Source organism: Sus scrofa, chromosome 9 (genome assembly GCF_000003025.6).
Source record: "Sus scrofa isolate TJ Tabasco breed Duroc chromosome 9, Sscrofa11.1, whole genome shotgun sequence".
Lineage (NCBI taxonomy): Eukaryota > Metazoa > Chordata > Mammalia > Artiodactyla > Suidae > Sus > Sus scrofa.
The window spans coordinates 39,305,248-39,327,437 of NC_010451.4; the positions used below are offsets into that span (position 1 = coordinate 39,305,248).

Here is a 22,190-nt window from a genome sequence, read left to right on the forward strand (position 1 = left end):
AAATGAACTTGCCATGAAGATCGACTCTCCTGCTGATGCTGCTATTTTCTGCGTGGCAGAGCTTCCCGTTATTATTAGCTGATACAGAAACCCATCTCCCAGCTGTGCTCAATCCGAGCCTAAAACTCAGAAGTCAGAGGCCCAAATAGTGCTTCTGCCACGCTTCACAAGAGCATGGGGGGCGGGGGAGGCAAGGAAATCAGACCCATCTGCCACCAGTTAGCACATTAGTTTTTGGACAGGAGACTCACTTTATTATTTGAATATATTTGAAAACATTTTGTTTCCAACAAGCAACAGAATGTAAAACACCACTATTGTGGGAGTTTCGCAGAAGGAGCACGCACTGAGGGCTGGGTTGGTGAGGAAAGCTTTTCCAGAGGAAATGGGGTCACTTTCCTGGGGGGAAACGGAGAGGGTCATCACCCACACGCTTGTGCCCTGCGAAAAGCAGTTTTATTTCCTTGCTGGGCTCAGGGACACCCCTTGGCTTCTGAGAGGGGCACTCCCCTCTTGGCCAGAACTCCAACTTAACCTCCTCTGGACGTTATCCACGCTGTCCCATAACTTGCCTCGCCAGACCCATAACTGTCTGCCTACTTGAGCATCTGTTCACTGCATCCACCATTCCGTTCTCAGATGTAGAACTGGGTGCCTGGACCGCAGCCGGCCGAGCCCCCGCAGGTCTAAGAGTTTGTCTCTCCCGTTGGCCCATCTACAGAGCGTAGGACGTTGGGCGAAATTGTGCATCCGAAGAGTGGCGGCGAGATCTGGTCCTGTCTGTAGCCACAGTGCAGTCTTCATCAGATTTCAGACTGGGAGCTTTCTCGGCCCTGCGCCCTGGGTCAGCGCAGCATCTCCCGCGGAAGCTTGGAGTGGGGCGGAGAGCTGGCTCCCCTCCTCAGCTCGCTCCCCTCGGGCAGGCCGGGTGTCTGGCGCCGGGAGCGAGGGAGGAGGGCGTGGGGGGCGGGCCGGTCGGCAGGGCTGCCCTCCCCGCAGTGACGTCCCAGGGGGCGGAGGGGCGAAGGACTGGCTCCGCGCCCTTCCCGCCTCCTCCGGGTGCCGGGTGTCGGGTCCGTTGGTCCTCGGGAGATGCCGCTGCCGCCCGCGGTTAGAGTTGCGGAGCACGCCGCTGCGAGTCCGCGCACTCCTCCGCCCTAGCACCACGGTCTCGGAAGACGCACCGGAGCCCGGCCATGCAGCTGGAAGCGGCGCTGCAGGCGGTGCTGCTGGCAGTGCTGCTGGCGGGCCCCCCGGGCGCGACGGGTCGCCTGCTAAGCGGTGAGTGCGCGCGCTGGGGCGGGAGCTGGTTCCCGGGAGCGCTCGGCTGCGGAGCCCACTGCACCCCACTGCGGCTGACCGTCTTTGGGGCCACAGTGCCTCTTCTCTGGCGCTCCCGCAGAGTGGGTGGAGGGGTGACGCCCTCGCCCCACTAGTGGACTCGGCACTCCTTCGCTTCTAGAGGAGCAATCGCCTGGCAGCTGAGCCTAGCGCCGGTTCCCTGCGTGTCCTGGATCGATCCAAGTCCGTTCCTGTTCCCGGGATACTGGGATACTAGGCTAGGTGGCGCCAGTAGACGCCCCCTCAGTCTGCTCCATTGAGCATGGCAATAGTCACTGGGACCCCCCACTCAGTGCAGGCCACCAACTCCCTGTCCTGCCCACTGGGAAGGTCTCCTCTCCCCGGAGACTCTGGGAATCGTAGGGATTCTGGATCGGCCGTGCGGGAAAAGCCATCCTGTTGCTTCTGGTCTCTTCTGCCGGGGAGAGGGTGCCACGATCCGGCGCCTAGAATAAGAGCGCTTAGAGATCGGAAAAGAAGCCTGGTTAGCGCGGGACAAGCCCCGCCTAACTCAGGGGAATGACTCTCTCTGCTTCCTTCCTCCCGTCGTGTCACTGCAGCCTCGGACACGGACCTCAGAGGAGGTTTGTAGTTCTGGCTTCTTGCCGCTTGCATTTGTTCTCTCGCGCGAGCGGGGCGGGGGTTGGATCTTCAAGCCCCCTTCTCGAGTTTCCCCCGCTGGCAACAGATTGGCCAAGAGGGATGGAGGAGAATGAAAACCTCCAGCTCCCTTCTCTGTGCTTCCGAAGCTGAGTGATGGATTCTAAACTTGGTTTTAGGAGCGGAGCGGCAAAAGGGAAAGGTCACCGATTCAGCTCTTTGGGTGAGGGCTGCAAGGGCTCTGTTCTCGGTGGTGGGGAACACAAGCCCCTCCCGCCCTTCCCCTTCCTGCAAAAGAGAGAAGAGAGACACTTCCTGAAAGCAGGGGAACCAGATGGCTCTGGGCCACCTTCCTGCCCTGGCTCGATCCGCCACTCACTGACCCGCTTGGGATGTGCAGCCAGGCTGGGCCATACAGGAAACTCGTTTAAGGTGTTATGTTTTCCCTGGATAATCCAACGATGGAAAAGTGAGGAATGCCAGTAATTCAACTCCAGGTTGGGGGTTCCTGGGGCTTGTTTGTTTTTCCTCTGCAGCCCCATTTGGAGCCACCTTTAAATGGCTCATAGAAACTGGGCTGGCCCCCCTTCTCCCCAGGCAGCATCTCAGCCACAGCCTCTCTGGCCAGTAGTCCCCAGTCTCTCCAGAACACCTCCTTAATGAGAATGAGAATGCCCTGCTTTTGAGGCCTCTTAATTTACTGATGGATCAGTGGTAGTAGAATTTCTCTATTTAGCAACAGTAGAAAAATGACAGAGAAAGAAGATGCAAAACTTTTACAACATTTTTTGGGGGGAGTTGTCTTTTTAGGGACACATCTATGGCATATGGAGATTCCCAGGCTAAGGGTCAAATTGGAGCTGTACACCACAACCACAGCAACATGGGATCTGAGCCGTGTCTGCAACCTATACCACAGCTCATGGCAACACCGGATCCCAAACCCACTGAGCAAGGCCAGGGATTGAACCGGCAACCTCATGGATGCTAGTCGGGTTCACTAACCACTGAGCATCAACGGGAACTCTACAACTTGTTTATTGCGAACTTCTTTACAAAAGTGTTGAAAGAAGAAGTCAGAAATAAGAATTCACAAGAGATTATCTGCATCTGCTCTGTTTCCATTTAAGCACTGAAAAATGCAGTTAACTGTCTATGGCCTTTTGCCCTGTATTCTGGACAGTTTGGGGAATAACAAATGCTGTCTGGCTCCCTGCACAGTTGCAAAACAAATAAGGAAAATGAGAACATTCTATGAGGGCTGGGAAGAGGTTCCCAAAACAAAATCCTTTATTCTTCACTCTGTAGCAGCAATTTACACCCGCAGCCCAAGAACAGGCTCTCCACTGCAAGGGATGCTCCTTGTTGAAATCTGGTTTTCACTTGGACGTCTGGATACAGAAACATACGCTATGTGTCCTGTGGGCTAGGAAGTGGCATGTATTCTGTATTCCTGGCTCCTAGACAGTGCCAGGCACAGAGGGTGTACTCATACGTGCTGACTGAACAGAGGAGCGATGAAGCTAATGTTTTGGTTCAGCATGGCTTCAGGCACCCAGACACAAACTAGGGTGGTGTGTACTGGTGAATGATCTCTTCTTCATCCTCAGAAGAATCCCAACAAAATACCCTAGATGATCTTCAGCCCTTCAGCTGTCAGTCAGATGAGACCCATCACATGGGCTCCCCATGTGATCCGAGCCTGGGGTGGCATGGGGAGCAGAGATCTATGCTTGTGGCTGTGACTTTGTAATTAGATCTGGGTTCTGACTCAGGTCATGTGACCTGAGACAAACTACTTCATTTCTCTGAGCCTCAGTTTTCTCATCTGTAAAATGGGGCATAAAAATGCCCACAACAGAGGATTACTGTGAGCATTCAATGAGATAAAGGATGGATATAGGGAGTTCCCTGGTGGCCCAGTGGTTAAGATTTGGTGCTTTCACTGCAGCAGCCCAGGTGCAATCCCTGGTCTGGGAACTGAGGTCCTACAACAAGCCACTGCATGCCCAGCCAAAAGAGGGAAAAAAAGTTAAAAAAAAAAAAAAAAGGACAGGAGTTCCCGTCGAGGCTCAGTGGGAATGAATCTGACTAGCATTCTTGAGGACGCAGGTCTGATCCCTGGCCTTGCTCAGTGGGTTAAGGATCTGGCGTTGCCGTGACCTGTGGTGTAGGTCGAAGATGAAGGTCGGATCCCACGTTGCTATGGTGGTGGCATAGGCCAGCAGCTACAGCTCCAATTCGACCCCTAGCCTTGGAACCTTCATATGCCCCTGGTACAGCCCTAAAAAGCCAAAAAACAAATTTTTTTAAAAAGGACGCCCTTGGTATATAGTTCATGCCACATAGTAAGAGTTTATAAACCTTAGCTGTGATCTTTAGGAAAGACTAGCAGCAGAAAACCCGTGGATCTGATGCTCTTAACTTCTGTTTATACCATTAACTGGGTGAATTCTCAGTCCTGCTACATCGGCAGAGGGTTCCAAGATAGAGTCACTCACACCTGACTTCAGAATGCCTCTCCTCTCTTACTGAAGGAACCCCAAACAGCGATAACTCCTTTTAAACCAGACTATCCCCTGAGATTCCCTAATGGCTTGAAAGTGTTGTGTGCCTTCAAATGAAACCATAAGTTTCATCTACCGCTGATTTAAAATATTTGCTTTTCAGTAATCCATAATGTAACAAACAAAATATGGAGTTCCTACACAATTTAGGGATCAGACTCTAAATCACTGCATCTTGGTGCCAGGAGGGATCTGAATTGGCTCAGAGAGCCTGAATGACACTGAAACAGCCCACTGATGAGTGGGCACAGTTCCTGCTCAGGGACAGCTTCATTCGGATGCCTCTAAGCATCCCTGCTCTGGTACCTTTGGGGGGCACTGAAATAGGGTGGCTTCTGCTTTCTCTAGGGCAGCCGGTCTGTCGCGAAGGAACACGGAGCCCTGTTATGAAGTCATTTACTTCCAGGAGTCTTCTCGAAGACTGAACTTTGAGGAAGCCAGAGCAGCCTGCGGGAGGGATGGGGGCCAGCTCGTCAGCATCGAGTCTGAAGATGAACAGAGACTGATAGAAAAGTTCATTGAAAACCTCCATGCTTCGGATGGCGATTTCTGGATTGGGCTCAGGAGGTGGGAAGAGAAACAGAGCAACAGCACTGCCTGCCAGGACCTTTACGCCTGGACCGATGGCAGCACAGCGACATTTAGGTAAGTGTGCAGAACTCTCAGAAGCTAACTCACTTGACAGAACTCAAAAAAAGAAGCAGCCTGGATCCATGGGGCCAGTGAGTGGAGAAGAGAAGGCCCAGGCGGGCAGAGCTCTGAGGGCATAGAAGTACCAACCAAAGCAGTGGGGCAAAGCTGGCCAGTCAGCCTTAACTTGGGCCCAACTCATGTTCAAGAGCCCAGAAGCACTGTTTCAACAACACGTGGTGCTTGAAGTCAGTGGTTTTGGCTCTCTGACCTTTTGAACTGGAACCCCAGTGAGAGACTGAAGGTCTGTGGGGCTGAAGACTCAAGATAGGGCTCTAGGGAGTTCCTGCTGTGGCTCAGCGGAAACGAATCTGACTAGTATCCATGAGGATGGGGGTTCAATCCCGGCCTCACTCTGTGGGTTAAGGATCTGGCGTGGCTGTGAGCTGTGGTGTAGGTCACAGGAGTGGCTCGGATACAGCATTGCTGTGGCTGTGGTGTAAGCTGGCAGCTGCAGCTCTGATTAGACCCCTAGCCCAGGAACTTCCATATGCCGAAGGGGCAGCCTTAGAAAGAAAGAAGAAAGCAAAAGATAGGGCTCCAGATCACAGGGAATTATGATGACGAGCAAGAAATTAGAGCCAAGATCTAATTCTCTGGGTTGGCCAAGGAGGGACTTAGGGAAGCCTGCAGCTGGTAGGACGGTCTAAACCCACAGCATTGGACTCACTTCACACACCCGCCCCCAGCACCATGGCACTGCCATCGCCCCTGTAAGAAAAGCAGTGACCTAGAAAAACGTCCAAAAATATCAAAGTTAAAAGGGATGTCAGACTGGAAAAATGTTGTAACAAATTGAAAGGTCACTATCTTTTTACAATAGTTTACATAAGTCAATAAAGCACTAAAAGTTTATATAAGTCAATAAAACTACAAAAGATAAAGAGGCAAGGGACCTGAGCAAACAGTTCATAAAGTGGAGAATGTAACTGGTAAACAATAAAAAAAAAAGTTTAAACTTTCATTTTCAATCAAAAGAATGAAGATTTGGAGTTCCTGTTGTGGCTCAAAGGGTTAAGAACTTGACATTGTGTCTGTAAGGATGAGGGCTCGTCCCTGGCCTCACTCAGTGGATTAAGCTGCAGTGTAGGTCGTGAATGTGGCTCAGATGCAGCTCAGATCTGGCGTGGCTGTGGCTGTGGCATAGGCTGGCAGCTGCAGCTCTGATTTAACCCCTAGCCCAGGAACTTCCAAAGGAGTTACTTTGCAAAAGGTGATTTTTTTTTTCTCAGCTACAGATGACAGGGCTTTGCTACACAGTCTTAAGGGCCTGAGTGATGATTCTCTTACTGGGACTTGCACCAAATCTATTTGCATTATTTTTCTCACCACTGATACTTCTAATAATAGGGTCTGATGGATCTTATGGCCTAAGGGGGAAGTCTGCTTATATCACAGCCTAGAACTGCTTCAGAGTCCTTTTCTGCTCTGGACTCCACTCAAAGACAGCGGTCTTTCTTGTCAGCTGCTGTATAGGCCAGAGCGGAATTCCCAGGTATGAAATATGCTGCCTCTAGAACCCAAAGAGACCAACCATGTGCTATGCTTCCTTCCTCAAATTATTGCAAGATGCAATTATTGTGAGGCAAGTAATTTTACCTTTAATTTGAAATGGATGTCCTGGCATTCCCCAGCACACTAGACAGCTACACATTTTGATGAAGTAGCAGGTCCCTGTATCTTCGCAAGTGTTTATTTCCAGCCCTTGGAGCACATGAGTCTTATTAAGGCCTCCAATCCTTGCTCATCTGGTTCATTTAGCATGACGCCAGCAATATGGTGGACCGGTGTGATTTTTTTGCAAGATATCCGGGCAGTCTCTCTTCACGTCACATTTTGACAGAGGGTAAGAACGTTAATATCGTCCTGAGGCAAGACTATAAAGGTATACTGTTGTCCATTCCAAATGAATGCAAACTGTTTCTGATTCTCTTTCTAAGAGAGATAAGAAGAATGTGCTCACCAGATCTGCATAGTAGGTGCCTAAGAAAGAGACCACAAATGACATAGCAGCTGCAACTGAGGCTTCTGCTTGGCTGAGTTCATGTTCCTCCAGTGTCATCCTTCAGGATCTGCCTGGTTTTTGCAGGAGTCAGACTAGGGAATGACCTAGAGAGATGATGTGAATGCCATCCTTGCATTCTCTAAGTCTTTCAGGGTGGCACTACTTTCTGTCACCTTCGCCTGGATAAAATATTGGGTTTTTATTTACTGTCTTGAAGAGGATGGGGAAGAATCCCATTTCAGAGGCTTCTACTTGCTCTTTTTCACTGTTACAGCTCATACCCAGAGCTTTTCAATTCATATATCTGGGGGCTAGGGAATGACCACTGGATGGGTCCCACTGTGAGCTGATCCTGGGGCAAAATTCCATTTAATATTTGGCCTCAATGTGTTCCCACTCAAATGGGTAACCTTAATGACACTTCAAGTCTTTGGGTATCCATGTTAATTTACACCCTGTGTCCAACAACCCTTGTAGTGTGTGGGTATTCCTCTTTTTCCCAGTGTATGGTTACTCAGTAAATGGTCATAGATCCCTTTGGGAGAATAGTGGAAATGACCACATGCATCTATCATGGTGTTGTAAGGTGTTCCTCCTTCTAGCACTGAGTTCCAAGGCTGAAAGCTGGATCAGGTGCAGACACTAGATGCCAGGTATAATATTTCATCCAATCCATCATCTGTGAAAAAAAAATAGCATAAAGCCATGAGGCCAGCAGGGAGGAGAACAAGGCAAGTAAGAGGTCCACCAACAGGGCTGGAAAATGTCTGGAGGTGACTAAAGAGACGCAGAGTCCAGCCCCCATCAGGATCCCAAGCTGTCCACACAATGTCCAAGCAGCGTTGCAGGCTCAGGTATTGTCCAGGCAACTTCAACCCAGCAGGTGCAGCAGAGGGTTTTCCTTGGGGTGGACCGCAGCCTACGTCTCAAGCAGGGCCATACTGGGTCTACTAGGAACACTGTCTCATGGCCGTCTCCTGAGGAGGGGCTCTGACAAGAGTGAGGCAGGGCCCAGCTGAAGAGTCTGAGCATCAGGGCGAGATCTGGGCCGCTGAAGGAAAGTGCTTTAGGTGGGTAACCGGGCCGACGACAAAGCCCAGCCCTGAGTCATCACATGGGGCAGGTGCTCGCAGCATTTAGACAATCTATGGAATTCAAGGCTCTAACCTGGCACCCACATATCCACCTGAGTGGCAGCACCACTGAATTCCAAATGCCATTGGGGCTGCTAATGCATCCCATCCAGGAGCTGGAGAGACAAAAGCAAGAAGTCAGACAGCTGAGGCTGACAGGCTCAGCAGCCTGATGAAGGGGAAAAAACTTAGAAACTGACAATGATGATGTGGGCCTCCTGCTCTTGTCCCCACCCCCCTCTCCTGCTTTGAAGTGTCTACATTTTGGAAAGTCTTGCTCAGATGCTTGAAATTTCTATCCACTCCTCAGCACTAGGAAGGCAGCCGTGGCTGTAGAAAAGCATGGGGAGATGGGAACAGGGCCAGCTGGGGATGAGATGAGCCATGCCCCTTCTTAGTGCATCTGAGTCCTTAAAAAGAGAGAAACAAAACCCAGTTAGCCAAAAGCAAAAAAGAAGTAAGCTTGTCCAGACTGGCCCCGCTGGTGGCTTTTTCTCATAATTACTTTGCAGACGTCGCATGGTAATATATTCGTCCTGCAAAGAGTCTGTGGCAAATGCCAGATGATTGATTGTGATGTCCATATTAGAAAGCAGGTTCTCTTTATTGGCGGCACTTCAATCCCCACCACCACCTTCAGTTCCTGGCTCAGTGGAACATGATAGAAAAACAAAGGTTTTGATCTTCTTGTGGTAGCCTTCTGCGGCTGGCTCTACTGATGGCCCCTTTCCTGCAGGAACTGGTATGCGGATGAGCCTTCCTGTGGCAGCGAGGTCTGCGTGGTCATGTACCATCAGCCATCAGCACCCGCGGGCATCGGGGGCCGCTACATGTTCCAGTGGAACGACGATCGATGCACCATGAAGAACAATTTCATCTGCAAATATTCGAGGGTAAGGAATCCTCTCCCAAGTTATGTGGCTAAATTCTCAACCTCCTCTCTCATTTCATAAGCAGCCGCTGATTCCAGGAATTGTGTTCTCTGAGAAAGCTTGTTGCAAACGGCCAGCAGCATTAAATACTGGGATTTGTTGTTTTGTTGTTAAGAAGTGAATGTATTAGCATAGGACACTTGTGAAAGATACAAGTGGCAGGCAAGAGAGCTCCGCCCCAAGAACTAAGTGGGCTCCACTTTTATAATCAAAGGAAAAGTGGGGTGGGGGGAGAAGACCTTTGTAAAGGTGTTGCCAGAAAATGGGGCACAAGAGGGTGGTCACGTCCATGGCTCCTGGGACAGCCCACCAGGTGAAGGTCTTTGGCTTTGTACAGGAAAGAATTCAGGAGCCAGCCACCGCAAAGGGAAAGCAGGCTTACTGAGAGAGCTACGCATTTCATAGGCAGCATGCATTCCATAGGCTGGATATGGTCTGTCTCGGAAGGCAGGAATAGCACAGGGAGTCTTGTAAAGGGAGAGGTAGTGATACTTCTCTCTGACAGTAATTCTAGCAAAGGAGAGAGGGATTAGATGCTAAGAAAAGTGATGAAAAAAATGAAAGGGCCTAATTTATGTATGATAAGGCAAGAATTATGAGAACTTCAAGAAATGAAAAGCCCTCTATGTGGACAACTACAATTCTTTTTTAAATTATTTTTTAAAGTTTTATGATGGAACATGATGAAGGATAATGTGAAAAAAAGAATATATATATATATGATTGGGTCACTTTGCTGTACAGTAGAAATTGATAGAACACTATAAATCAACTATAATGGAAAAATTATGATCATAAAAAAATTAAAAATTTTTTTAAATAGATAAAGTTAAAAAAATAAAGTTTTATGGAAGTCCAGTTGATTTACAGTGCTGGACATTCTGCTGTACAACAAAGGGATTCAGTTATACATATACACTTATCCATTCTTTTTCAGATTTTTTCCCATACAGATTATCACAGAATATTGGTAGAGGTCCCTGTCCTATACAGCAGGTCCCTGTTGGCCAGTCATTCCATATAGTTCAGTGTGCATATGCTAATCCCAAACAAGTACAATTCCTAGTCTTTCTGCATGTGAGGTTGTACACTAGAGGAGCTTGGAATAAAGAAGTATCGAAGGAAGCTGGCCATTGTGTCTGCGAGGCTTCTCCCAGCCATGTGACGTTATTTTCTGGGACTTTAAGGAAACAGAATAATGACCAGAGGAGGCAGATGATACAGTACATCAATTCTACTGGCACTGGGTGGACAGCAGCCACGGTGATCGGCAGGCTTACCTCCTTAGGCCACCCTTTGTAGAGATGCCTTGCAGATTCAAATGGCATTTGCTTCTACATCTGTTCGCGGTTTTGAATTGGCTACAAGTCTGGAGTCTCACTGTGCTGGGGTTTCCCAAACTCCTCCACTGGACGGACTCCATTAGGATGTAAACACGAAGTAAGTTCTGATCTGTCACTGAAGTTTCTCACCTCCCTGAAGCCAACTGCTTGACCTCATTCTGCATCCTTCCTGACAGAAGTAGAATGACGAGTTGGTTACATCTAGTTGGAGACTAAACAATCCTGTCATTTTTAAATTGTTTGCCCTTGACTATGCTTTTGCTGCTGAAGTGGTTTCCCCCCTCTTCACCCCCTCAGACGAACGCCTCTCCCCAGAGACCTGGCCTCCTCCACCACATAGCGTTGTCTCAGGCAGGGAGGTGGCAAGGACCCAGGCTGGCCTAGCAGGACACCTTTATAGAGCAGTGAAAGCCAGACACTTAGTACAAACTGGTTGCCCAACATGTTTGTTCTTGTATCCTGTTCTCTTCATGATTTAAAATGTTGTACATCTTAAACAGTTTTTGAACTGTGACATTTAGACAGTTGCCTTCTTAGTTTTTTATTTTTGGACTTTGAACCTAGTTAGGTTTTGTTTTGTTTTGTTTTAGGGCCACACCCCGCAGCATATGGAAGTTCCCAGGCTAGGGGTCTAATCAGAGCTGCAGCCACTGACCTATGCCACAGCCACAGCAACACCAGATCCAAGCTGCATCTTTGACCTACACCACAGCTCTCAGCAAATGCCAGATCCTTAACCCACTGAGTGGGGCCAGGGATTGAATGCACGTCCTCATGGATACCAGTTAGGTTCCTTACTGCCAAGCCACAACAGGAACTCCTAGTTAGTTTTTTTTTAAGTCATATTCTTTATTAATGTTGCAATTGCCTGTATTAGACTCAGTCCTGGCAGGAAAAAGCAGGCACACTCAAAGCATTTAATGAGAAGAGTATAATAAAATGCTATTTGCAGAGGTGCAGGCACAGAGCAGGAAATGGTGAGGTACCCAGGAAGTAGCCACAATGGGAAGCTGATATGACCTCCAGGCACCAGGGAGCAAGGGAAGGGAATGGTTTTAGCAGAATTCAAAAAAGGCTTGGAGTCTCAGAAGGGGAGTCACCCAACAGGAGTTGTAACCAGAGAATGCAACTACTGTCAACCACAGTGATGTGGGCAGGGGGCCTGGGGAATAACTATCAGGACCCCTGTCTTCTCTACCCTCTAATCTCCCACCTCTGCCTCCTATTGGTTAAATCCAATCAAAAGCCAAAGGACAAGGGAGCCCCAAGACACAGACCGTAGAGGTCAGCCTCCCAGGGCACAGAAAAGGACCAAGCATAGATCCAGCAGTGGAAGGTAGGCACGTGGAGAAAACCTAACTCATTGCCTTTCTGTGCCATCCCCGCATCCTCAGGGCAAGGTCACACACTTCAGCATGCCCTAAAGGAACTGATCAGACCCTTGCCTCTCTCCAGCCCCCGTTCTCACCAAGCACTCCTCCCCCATCTCATTCCCCTCTGCACCCTTGGAAGTTTCCCAAGAGCTCTCAACTGCTGTTTCCAGTGCTTGCAACACCCTTCCCTCTTTCCCCTTCCCTCTCCTTCTCAGCCTTCAGGTTCAGGTTGAACATAACCTTCTCTCATAACAGCTAAGTGCAATAGGCGATCCTGGATTGGACCCTGGACCTTGATGACGACCATGATGACTGACAACAATGATGATTAGAACAATTGGGAGAATCTAAATAAGATCCATAGATCAGATAATACTGATCATATCAATGTCAATAGTCTTGGTTTTGACCATCATACTACAGTTATGTTAGAGTATGCCCCCCTCCTTTTAACTACACATTGAAGGATTAAGAGTCAAGGGTAAATATACCTGCAACTTATTCTCAGGAAAAAAGTTATGTATGTGTCTGTATGTGAATATATACACATGTGTGTGTGTGCATGCATAGATTTAGATAAAGATATAGACATATAGATATATATATAGAGAGAGAGACAAACAGAAACAGAGAATAATTTTATAAACAAAATATGATAGGGAGTTCCCGTTGCAGCACAACGGAAACTAATCCAAGTAGTATCCATGAGGATGTGGGTTCAATCCCAGGCCTTGCTCAGGGGGTCGGGGTTCAGCATTGCCATGAGCTGTGGTATAGGTGACAGACGCAGCTCTGATCCCGAGTTGCTGTGGCTGTGGTGTAGGCTGGCAGCCACGGCTCCGATTAACCTCTAGCCTGGAAAATTCCGTATACTTTGAGTGCAGCCCTAAAAAGCATACACACACACACACACACACACACCACACACACACATACATATATATATGATAAAATGATAACATTTGGGTGGAGTTTATATGATAATTCTCTGTGCTAGTCTTGCAAATTTTCATAAATCTGAAATTATTTCTGAAAACAAGTTTACAAAACTCACTTCCTCTGGGAAGCATTCCAGGGCCCCTCAAAACCCAATTGAGCGTTCCTCCTATGACTATCATAACACCTCACATACACAGTACTTTCACTGTCTGCCTACAAGTTTGTGCCCTTCACGATGTGGTCGGTGTCAGGTCTGGAAATACACATTGGACCAATTAATCCCTGCACTTGATGGGCTAAGGGAAAGTCCCCCAGAATGGTTCCAACAGGATGGCATGCCATCCCATTACACCAGAGGGCAAGGGACTGGTTGAAAGATAGCATCTACACCTGGATTTGATGGCATGACCACATAGGTAGGTGGCATGCTAGCCAGATCTGAATGCTCGATTACTCCTGGGTGTGCTGAAGGCATAGATGCCTTCAGTGGAAATCAGAGACAAATCATCAGAGGCAGTGTGTCACAGACCATTGCAGCAATTGATAGAATGATGCATTAACTGGCCATATTCACTGCAGTTTTGCCCAGTGGGTTGAATTATGGAGGAACAAGAGAATGACTAGATTGTGTAATGTCATTAAATATATGATACATTGTAATACATCAGAAATTAATAGGTATTAGTATTCCCCTGTACTTTCATATTTTATAGCCATCCTGTAGAATATAAAATATAAGCTCCTTAGTGGGCTGGGACTATTTTTCATGTGCTATTGTTATCTCTAATACCTAACACAGAGTTTGTCTCCTTCTGATTTTAAATTCAATTTTAAATTTTTTAAATTCAAATCCCAGTACAGCTACTTATTAGCTATGAGATTTGAGCAAGTTTTTTAATCTCCCTGTACCTCAGCCTCTTTGTGTATAAAATCAGAACAGCACCTACCTCATGAGGCTGTTATCAGGATAAGCTGTGTTTGTTTTTATAAAACATTCAGAACATGATGGTGTTTCTATCATACAACAGGCATTATGTAGGTACTTTTTTCAATAAATAAATGGAGTCACATCACCTCTTATGGGAAGATGATTAAAAGTTCCCTTTCTGAATAAAACTTCAGGATAGCTTTGACATCCTGGCCTTAGGACTCTGAATTCTAAAATTTTGACCTTGGAGTTACCACTGTAGTGCAATGGGGTCGGCAGCCTCTTGGGACACCTGGGTCGCAGGTTCAATCCCTGGCCCGGTACAGTGGGTTAGGGATCTGGTGTTGTCACAGTTGCGGCTCAGCTCTGATCCCTGGCCTGGGAACTCCATATGCGGTGGGGGCGGCCCAAAATGAAAAAAATTAAAATAAAAAATAAATTAAAATTTGACCTTAAGGACTCTGACACTATGAAGCCCAGAGCATCTGATCAACATAAGAGTCACTGCCAATACAAGAGGCTGACATACTTTCAGCCAAAGGCAAAAACATTAATGTAGGCTGACTGTGCAAGGGCTCTTAGAAACATTTCATATGACTCAGGGCTCTAAATTACCAGGCTCTGCCTTGGGGCCGGCCATGTCCACTTACTCCCCAGCTATTTCCACTGCTTTGAGAGCAGCATTTGTTGCATTAAAACAATCCAGGTTGCTTGGTTGCTTTAAAACAATCCAGGCCGGGTGTATCCAGGGAGGAGTACAGATTGTGGTTGAAACCAGATCAGCCATATATTAATAAGCATCGAAGCTGCATGATGGTACATGGGGGTAACTGATACCGATCTTTCCATTTTTGTGTATACTTGGAAATTCTCATATGTGGAAGTTTTAAAATACTTTTTAAAAAAGAAAAAAAGTCCCCAAGTAAATCTGGGGGAAGGCTAGTCTTTGTGCAGAAGTGATTCTCTCAACTTGCCCACCTGGTCCCTGGTATCAGAAAACACTAACTAAAGTTTATCAGATGAGCAAATACATGGATGCCATGCTCTGGCCAATTTCATTCAGATGGCACAGAGATTTAGTTAACACTCTCATTCTTGTTTCTATCTGCTACAGAGAAACCAACAGCTCCTCCTACAAGGCCTGGAGGTAAGAGTGTCATTTGTGATTTGAGTTAATTTGTGCAGCTTCACAGCCCTTCTTCATAGGTTTAGAACCGCATGCTCCTGAGACCAGATTATTCAGTGAAAAGACCCCTAGAGTTAAGCCTGGCCTTTTCCATGGCTCTGTGCCCCACCTGTGCCCAGCAGTTCATTAATCTCACCCTCTAGTGCTGTCTTTCTCTCAAATATCTGAAAAGAGCTGCAAATTCAGTATGGGATGTTCCTTGGCAATTATTGACAAGATGAAAGGAATAATTCAATCTAATGAGTCAAGAAGTGAGCCAGGAGTTAACATCGTGGCGCAGCGGAAACGAATCCAACTAGGAATCATGAGGTTGCGGGTTCGATCCCTGGCCTCACTCAATGGGTTAAGGATCCAGCGTTGCCATGAGCTGTGGTGTATGTAGGTCACAGATGCGGCTCAGATCTGGCGTTGCTGTGGTGTAGGGCGGCAGCAACAGTTTTGATTAGACCCCTAGCCTGGGAACCTCCATATGCCGCGGGTACGGCCCTAAAAAGACAAAAAGACCAAAAAAAAGTGAGCCAAAGTGATGAGTTACGGTCCTAGAAGTGAGCACCTTAGCACTTTAGGGGCCTTGATGCCAGCTGCCCCCTGGGCATGTCTGTACATGACTCTTGGCAGCAAGAGTCGGGCCAGAAAGATAAGGACAAGGAAACCTCTAGGCCAGCAAATTCAACTCTTCAGTTTTCTGTACATGAAAATGACACTGGTCACATTGCCATTGCTTGTTGGCATCCCACCCCCTGGTAGGACCTCAGGGATTATCAGGATTATGGTGACTTTCTCCAGATTCTCAAGTTCAGGGTTCTCTCTCCAGGTGAAGGAACAGAGCCAGCAACACCCAGACTTCCAGAAGACACAGAGAAAGAAGAGGCCACAGGAACATTGAAAGAAAGCAGTGGTATGTCCCGACTCTATCAGGGGAAAAAGAGACCAGACTCTCCTGATCATAGACGACCCGCGGTTACATACCCTACCTTGTTCTTTCCTACTTAAAAATGGAACCAGGAGTCCCCTGGTGGCCTAGCAGTTAAGGGCTCAATGTCGTCACTGCTGTGGTATGGATTTGATCCTTGGCCTGGGAATTTCCACATGCTATGGGTATGGCCCCAAAAAATAATTTAAAAATTTTAAAATAAAAATGGAACCAGACAGGGTACTTGTAAAAACTGCATTAAATGTTAGATTTTGTCAGCTAAATAGCTAAGACAACTGGGCCCATTAGACTAGATGGGAGGGAAAAAAATCTGCTTGAAGACAGACAGAGCCCTGAGAACCACCCAGTAGTTGGGGGGACGGGGGTGGTGAATTATAGAATAGACGTAGGGAAGGAAGAGCAGAAAGACCCAGGCCATGAGGCGTAACATCCTTGATTAACATTGCTTATGAAACAAATAGAGGAAATGGGCAAAAACATTTTAAAAGTTAAATCATAAAAGATACAATGGAATGATAAATTGGAGCACTAATGGACTTTCAACCTTGACTCTCACGCTGTTTCAAGAGGAAGAGTGAGCCGGTTACCAGATTTATCCTGTTGATCATTTCATAATGTATGCAAATGTTAAGTCAATATATAATTCACCTGAAACTAACATAGTATTATAACAATATTTCAATTAAAACAAAAAAGAGAGGCATATAGGTGTTTTTATCATTGGGCCACTTTTTTGAAAAACGCTTAATTTTTCAGCTTAGTCATTGGCATAATGAAATTAATAACATTTTTCTCACCTACCTGAGAGCATTACTGTGTCCGTTAAATGAAATAGGCTATTGCAATAGTGCAATTCAGTTCTGACACCAGCCACCCCAAGTTAGCACAGACCCTGTAGGTTAAGGTCTGTAGACTGCCTTCCCTCATTTCAGCTCTCAGCCACCAGTTCAGGGGTCCCCAGGCCACCTGCACTTCTAATCAACTGGCTGCAATTCCAAGGAGTGCCCATGACCCCATCATATTGAATAATTCAGCAGAACAACTCACAGAACTCAGACAAACACTGGATTTTATTGTAAAGGATACAGATCAGGACCAGCCAAATGAAGAAACTCATAAGGTGAGATCTGGGAGGGTCCCAGATGGGGACTCTCTGTCCTTTCCCTGGGGAACCAGAATGCCTAGTCACCCTCCTGGCACATCAATGTGTTCATCAACCAGAAGGCTCCACTGAGCTTTGGAGCCTTTGGAGACAGCAGAGATTTTACTGAGCTGTCATTACATAGCACAAATGATTTCATCATTGGCCGATTGTTGTTGGCCACATAACTGAACCAGGCCCCAGACCCCAATCTCTCCCCACCAGCCCCCATCCTGAGACATCTCTGTCAACATTAACTCTGATCTGGCCTGAGGGGCTCCTGAGTAACAAAATCACTCCTATTACCTGAGACAGCCCAAAGATTTAGAGCTCCCTTCCTAGGAACCAGGGACAAAAGCTGGTCAAATTCTCTATTAGAAAACAGATGAAGTATGCGAAAATGCACTGAAAAGAGGACAAAGTGCTACACTAAGGTGGGTGGCATTTTATTGCTCATTGGTATGATGGTGGTATTTATAGTGGGGTTTGGTTTGTTTGGGGTTTTGGGGGTGGCTGTCTGGTTTGCAGCCTCACAGGAAAGCAAAACAAGAGCTTCTGTTTTGGGGTGAGTTTATTTTTCTCTTTCTAGGGCCACACCTGCAGCATTTGGAAGTTCCCAGGCTAGGGGTCAAATTGAAGCTACAGCTGTCGGCCACAGCCACAGCCACAGCAACACCACATGCAAGCCACATCTGTGACCTACACCTCAACTTGTGGCCACACTGGATCCTTAACCCACTGAGTGAGGCCAGGGATCGAACCCGAATCCTCATAGATACTAGTTGGGTTCTTAACCCACTGAGCCACAGGGGGAACTCCAATAAAGTTCAGTGATTTTTTTTTTTTTTTTTTTTTTTTGCCACCCTGAAGCATTTGGAGTTCCAAGCCTCAGATGAACAATGCTGGATCCTTTAACCCACTATGCCAGGTTGGAGATCAAACCTGGTGTCCTGGTGCTGCAGAGATATCGCCAATCCCATTACGCCACATCAGGAACTCCACAACAGATTCTGGATATTTGGGAATCTTGCACCAGTGGGAGTAGGAAAGGGGTCAGTCCCCCAACCTTGATTCTTCCCAAAGCCCCTTGAGGGGCTGGGTCTAACATTTAAGGACCGGAAATATCAGGATGGCAAATCTCTAAGTGCCTACCAGAGTCACTGCTCCTGGGCCCAACTGGATCTAGTTAGTCTCAGCCAGAAATGTTGAGACGTTTCTAAAGTCTGATTCACTTGCTTTATGGGACCGTCTCTGTCCTGGTAATACTCCCTAGACTTCTGGCTTGCTTCTTTTTCCCTCCCTGTCTCAAAGCCCACCTTAGAATTCACTATTTCTGACAGAAACACCAGCACCCCAAGCAGCCTCTGCTTGGTTAATGGAGAGGAAGGACAAGGAAAGAAAGAGGAGTTCCCATTGTGGCTCAGTGGGTTAAGAACCTAACACAGTGTCCGTAAGGATGCAGGTTTGATCCCTGTCCTCACTCAGTAGGTTAAAGGATCCAGCATTGCTGCAAGCTGCAGTGACAGTCATGGATGTGACTCGGATCTGGCATTACCATAAAAGGGGGAAAAAAGGAAAATCTCTTGTGTCTGAAAAAATTTCACAATTAACAAAATTCCTTCTAGAAGGTGCTCCTCAGTATACTCTGTGTTGATTGTACTTGAAGCCTATTTGGAAGCATACAGAAGCATCACTAATGCTGATTATGCATGCTTTTCTTTTCAGAAGCTGCCTTGAATCTTGCCTACATCCTAATCCCCAGCATCCCGCTTCTCCTCCTTCTTGTGGTCAGCACAGGTGTATGTTGGGTTTGGATCTGTAGAAGGAGGCAAGTAAAACCTTCATCACGTAAACCTCTGTGTTCTCTGAATGCTGAGACTTGGACTTCAACAGAAGCCAAAGCAGTTCCAAGAGGATCACCATTGCAATTTTTTTTTTCTTTTTAGGGTCACACCTCCAGCATATGAAAATTCCCAGGCTAGGGGTCGAAAAGGAGCCGCAGTTACGGCCTACACCACAGCCACAGCAACTTGGAATCCAAGCCTCATCTGCAACCTATGCCACAGCTTGTGGCAATGCCAGATCCTCAACCCACTGAGGGAGGACAGAGATCGAACCTGAATCCTCAGGGAGACTAGTTGGGTTCTTAACCCACTGAGCCACATGAGAACCCCATCACTACTGCAGATATGAGCGTAAGTTCTCTGATGGGCTCAGGGCACTCAGAAGTACTAAGAACTGTGATTAAAAGAGTGATCTTACATTCTTCAACTTTTTTGGTGGAAGATTTAATTTAAATTTTTTTGGCTGAGCCTGAGGCATGTGGAAGTTCCTGGGCCAAGGACTGAACCACTGCAGTGACAACGCCGGATCCTCAATCCACTGCATCCATTGCACTGCAAGGGAACTCCCAAAGATTTTCAGTGACTTGTCATTCACCTGTGTATCCACACATCACTCAACTAAGTGCCCTCATGCATGTATGCTCTCCCACCAAAAATGTTTGTTGGGTGAGTGAAGAAAGGAATAGCAAGCCCAGTGAAAACAAGTGTTCGGAAGCCTGCTGGCAGACCTCTGAAATTCAACCACTTAATTCAAAATGAAATAGCCAATTTCTTTTAATTGGCTTTTCTTTTGATTGAATACACAAAGTAGATTGCTACAAAACAGCTACACTAAGTAGCTTAGAGCACCTCTTTTAATGGATCACTGCCATCATTTTTGAGGTACCCAGAGCCCTCCTCAGCTACCTTTTTATCCTCCATCATCATGGTACATATAGAGAGGAAGGCTGGTATTGCCATTTTACAACAGGAAAACAAAGATACAGTTTAAGATTTGACTCCTTTTGATGACCAATTTAAATCAGTAAGATTCCAATGTAAAACCTATTTCATGGAATAATAACTTCCTTATATGATTATTAGAAGAATTAGAGCAGTTTATACATGGAGAACCAGTATACTGTAAGCACTCAAAAATGTTATCTCTTACTATGAGCATTTTTACTAGCTAATGCCTTTTAATCTAAAAATTGAAATCAATTCAAAACATCACATATATTTTCTAACTTCTTACCCTGTGGTTGGTTCTTGATTTCCCTTCCTTACTCTATTTAGCACCTCACCCCAATGTGGAAATTATGACTTGGAAGCTGGAATCTATCTCATGGGTGTTTAACCTTTTCTGTGCCACAGACCCCTGTAGCCTCTGAGCCCCCTCTCAGAACAATTTTTTTAAGTGAATAAAATAAACCACTTTGGATCACAAGGGCAGCAATAATACTGATATGTAGTTCAGCAAAATATTTCCAAAACTGAATGTGAAACAGTCATACATGTGCTTCTTTATTTAGTGGTGGGCAGAATTATCATAATATTGAAGGAGAGATGCGCTTAAAATATTTTCAGGCATCTTAAGTAGTAACTGTAATGTGGTATGGAAATATTCATGATTTCTGTTGGTGATCAAGTCAAAGAGATGGCTGGTTCTGCGCAGGCTGATTGCCCATTTTTCGATTGAAGGACAGGTTAAATTTCACTCGGAGATGGATTTTTTTTTTTTTTTAATGTGGCATTTTCCCCCATGCAGTTCTATCCGCGGACCCTCTGTGGCCTCCGGGAACCCCAGGGTCACCGCCTCGGTTCTGTGCCCTGGCAGCAGTGGATGTTAGAGACATAGCAACACTTTCCTGTTTTTGTTCCCGCCCCAAGCTGAAGCCTTGACCCATAGGTCTAGGCAGGTGAGAAGTGCAGCTTAGTGACTGCCCAGGATGACGTCCCCCTGCCTGGCCAGGGGACACAGGGATATTCTCAGGCCCCTCGACTGCTCAGCCCTAGTTCTCCTTCCTCCTAGGAAACGGGAGCAGCGGGAACCCAGCCCCAAGGAGCAGCGCCCCACCTGGCCCGCCCCTCCCCACGGGGACAGCCGGAACCTAGAGGTTTACGAGGTGATTCGAAAGCAGAGCGAGGCCGATCTAGCCGAACCCCGGCCGGACCTGAAGAACTTTTCATTCCGAGCGCGCTCGGGAGAGGCCACTCCCGATGCGGACGCTGTGTCTTGTGACTATGACAATGTGGCTGTGAACCCCTCCGAAAGCGGGTTCGTGACGCTGGGGAGCCTGGAAAGCGGCTTTGTGACCAACGACCTTTACGAGTGCTCCCCGGACCGAGCCGGGAGGAGCAAGGAGGCCGGGTGGGTGGAGAATGAGATATATGGTTATTAGGATGCAGGGACAAAACTGGCAAAGAAGAGGGAAGCAAATGTGTCCCGTTTCCTAGAAGAAAAGCAGGTCTATGAAAGGGCTCAGAGCAGGTCCTGGACGCCAGCGTGAGATCGCCGCGGCCCCTGGTGGAGCCCCATTCTGGGCTGTATTCCTTCGCCCGGCCCCTCACCCAGCCGGAACTTCCAAGAAAGCGCCTTGCCCAGAGTCTAGCGCAGAGCAGAAAATAAATACCTGGTTGTTATAACTGACTTTCAAGGGGCACTGCTTTCATGGGGCGGGGTTGGCCCTGCCTGTAGCACTTGGGAAACCAAACTCTTGGTTCTGTTTCTCTGGAAACAGCATCGCACAGCATCACAAAGAGACAGAAATTACAGAAGCCTTTCAAAGCCCACGGATGCTAGCATTGGGCTCCCTATGCATCTCAGCAATTCTTAAATCTGTTTTTTTTTTTTTCCTCAAAGAATCAAATCAAATAAAAAGCAGGAAACAGAATGTTAGTCCGCCTGTGTCTGTGTCTACAGCCCTTCCTCTGCCTGTGGCCTCCAGCAACCTTGTTTTCTTTCTCCTGACATCCAAACTTAGAAATAGCTAACTTGGAAACACTTAAGAAACTAAAAATGAAGTTTGAATCTAGGCTTCTCGGCTTATGTCTGTCCCCAGCCCTGATATTCCACATTGTTCTGTTTGTTTTACTGTAGCAGCGACATATATTAGTAATAACTAATAATGATTTTACCTTTTTGTTTTCAAGATCTATTTTAAATACTTTTGGATGTAAATGCAGAGAAAAGTGGCCCGATATCAGTCATTTGACACATGTAGGGCTGAAGGCCATATTTTTTAGTTGAAATTT

At 47.0% G+C, this 22,190-nt stretch overlaps 1 protein-coding gene across 1 annotated transcript; it reads left to right on the forward strand.

The window, feature by feature from the left end:
• LAYN (layilin) lies at positions 1,029-21,578 on the forward strand. Its single transcript, NM_001244894.1, is given in 9 exon segments — positions 1,029-1,281; positions 4,857-4,885; positions 4,888-5,153; positions 9,073-9,223; positions 9,226-9,229; positions 14,966-14,998; positions 15,852-15,935; positions 18,838-18,940; positions 20,968-21,578. Coding segments are annotated over 9 exon segments (1,125 nt in total). The 5' UTR covers positions 1,029-1,196; the 3' UTR covers positions 21,338-21,578.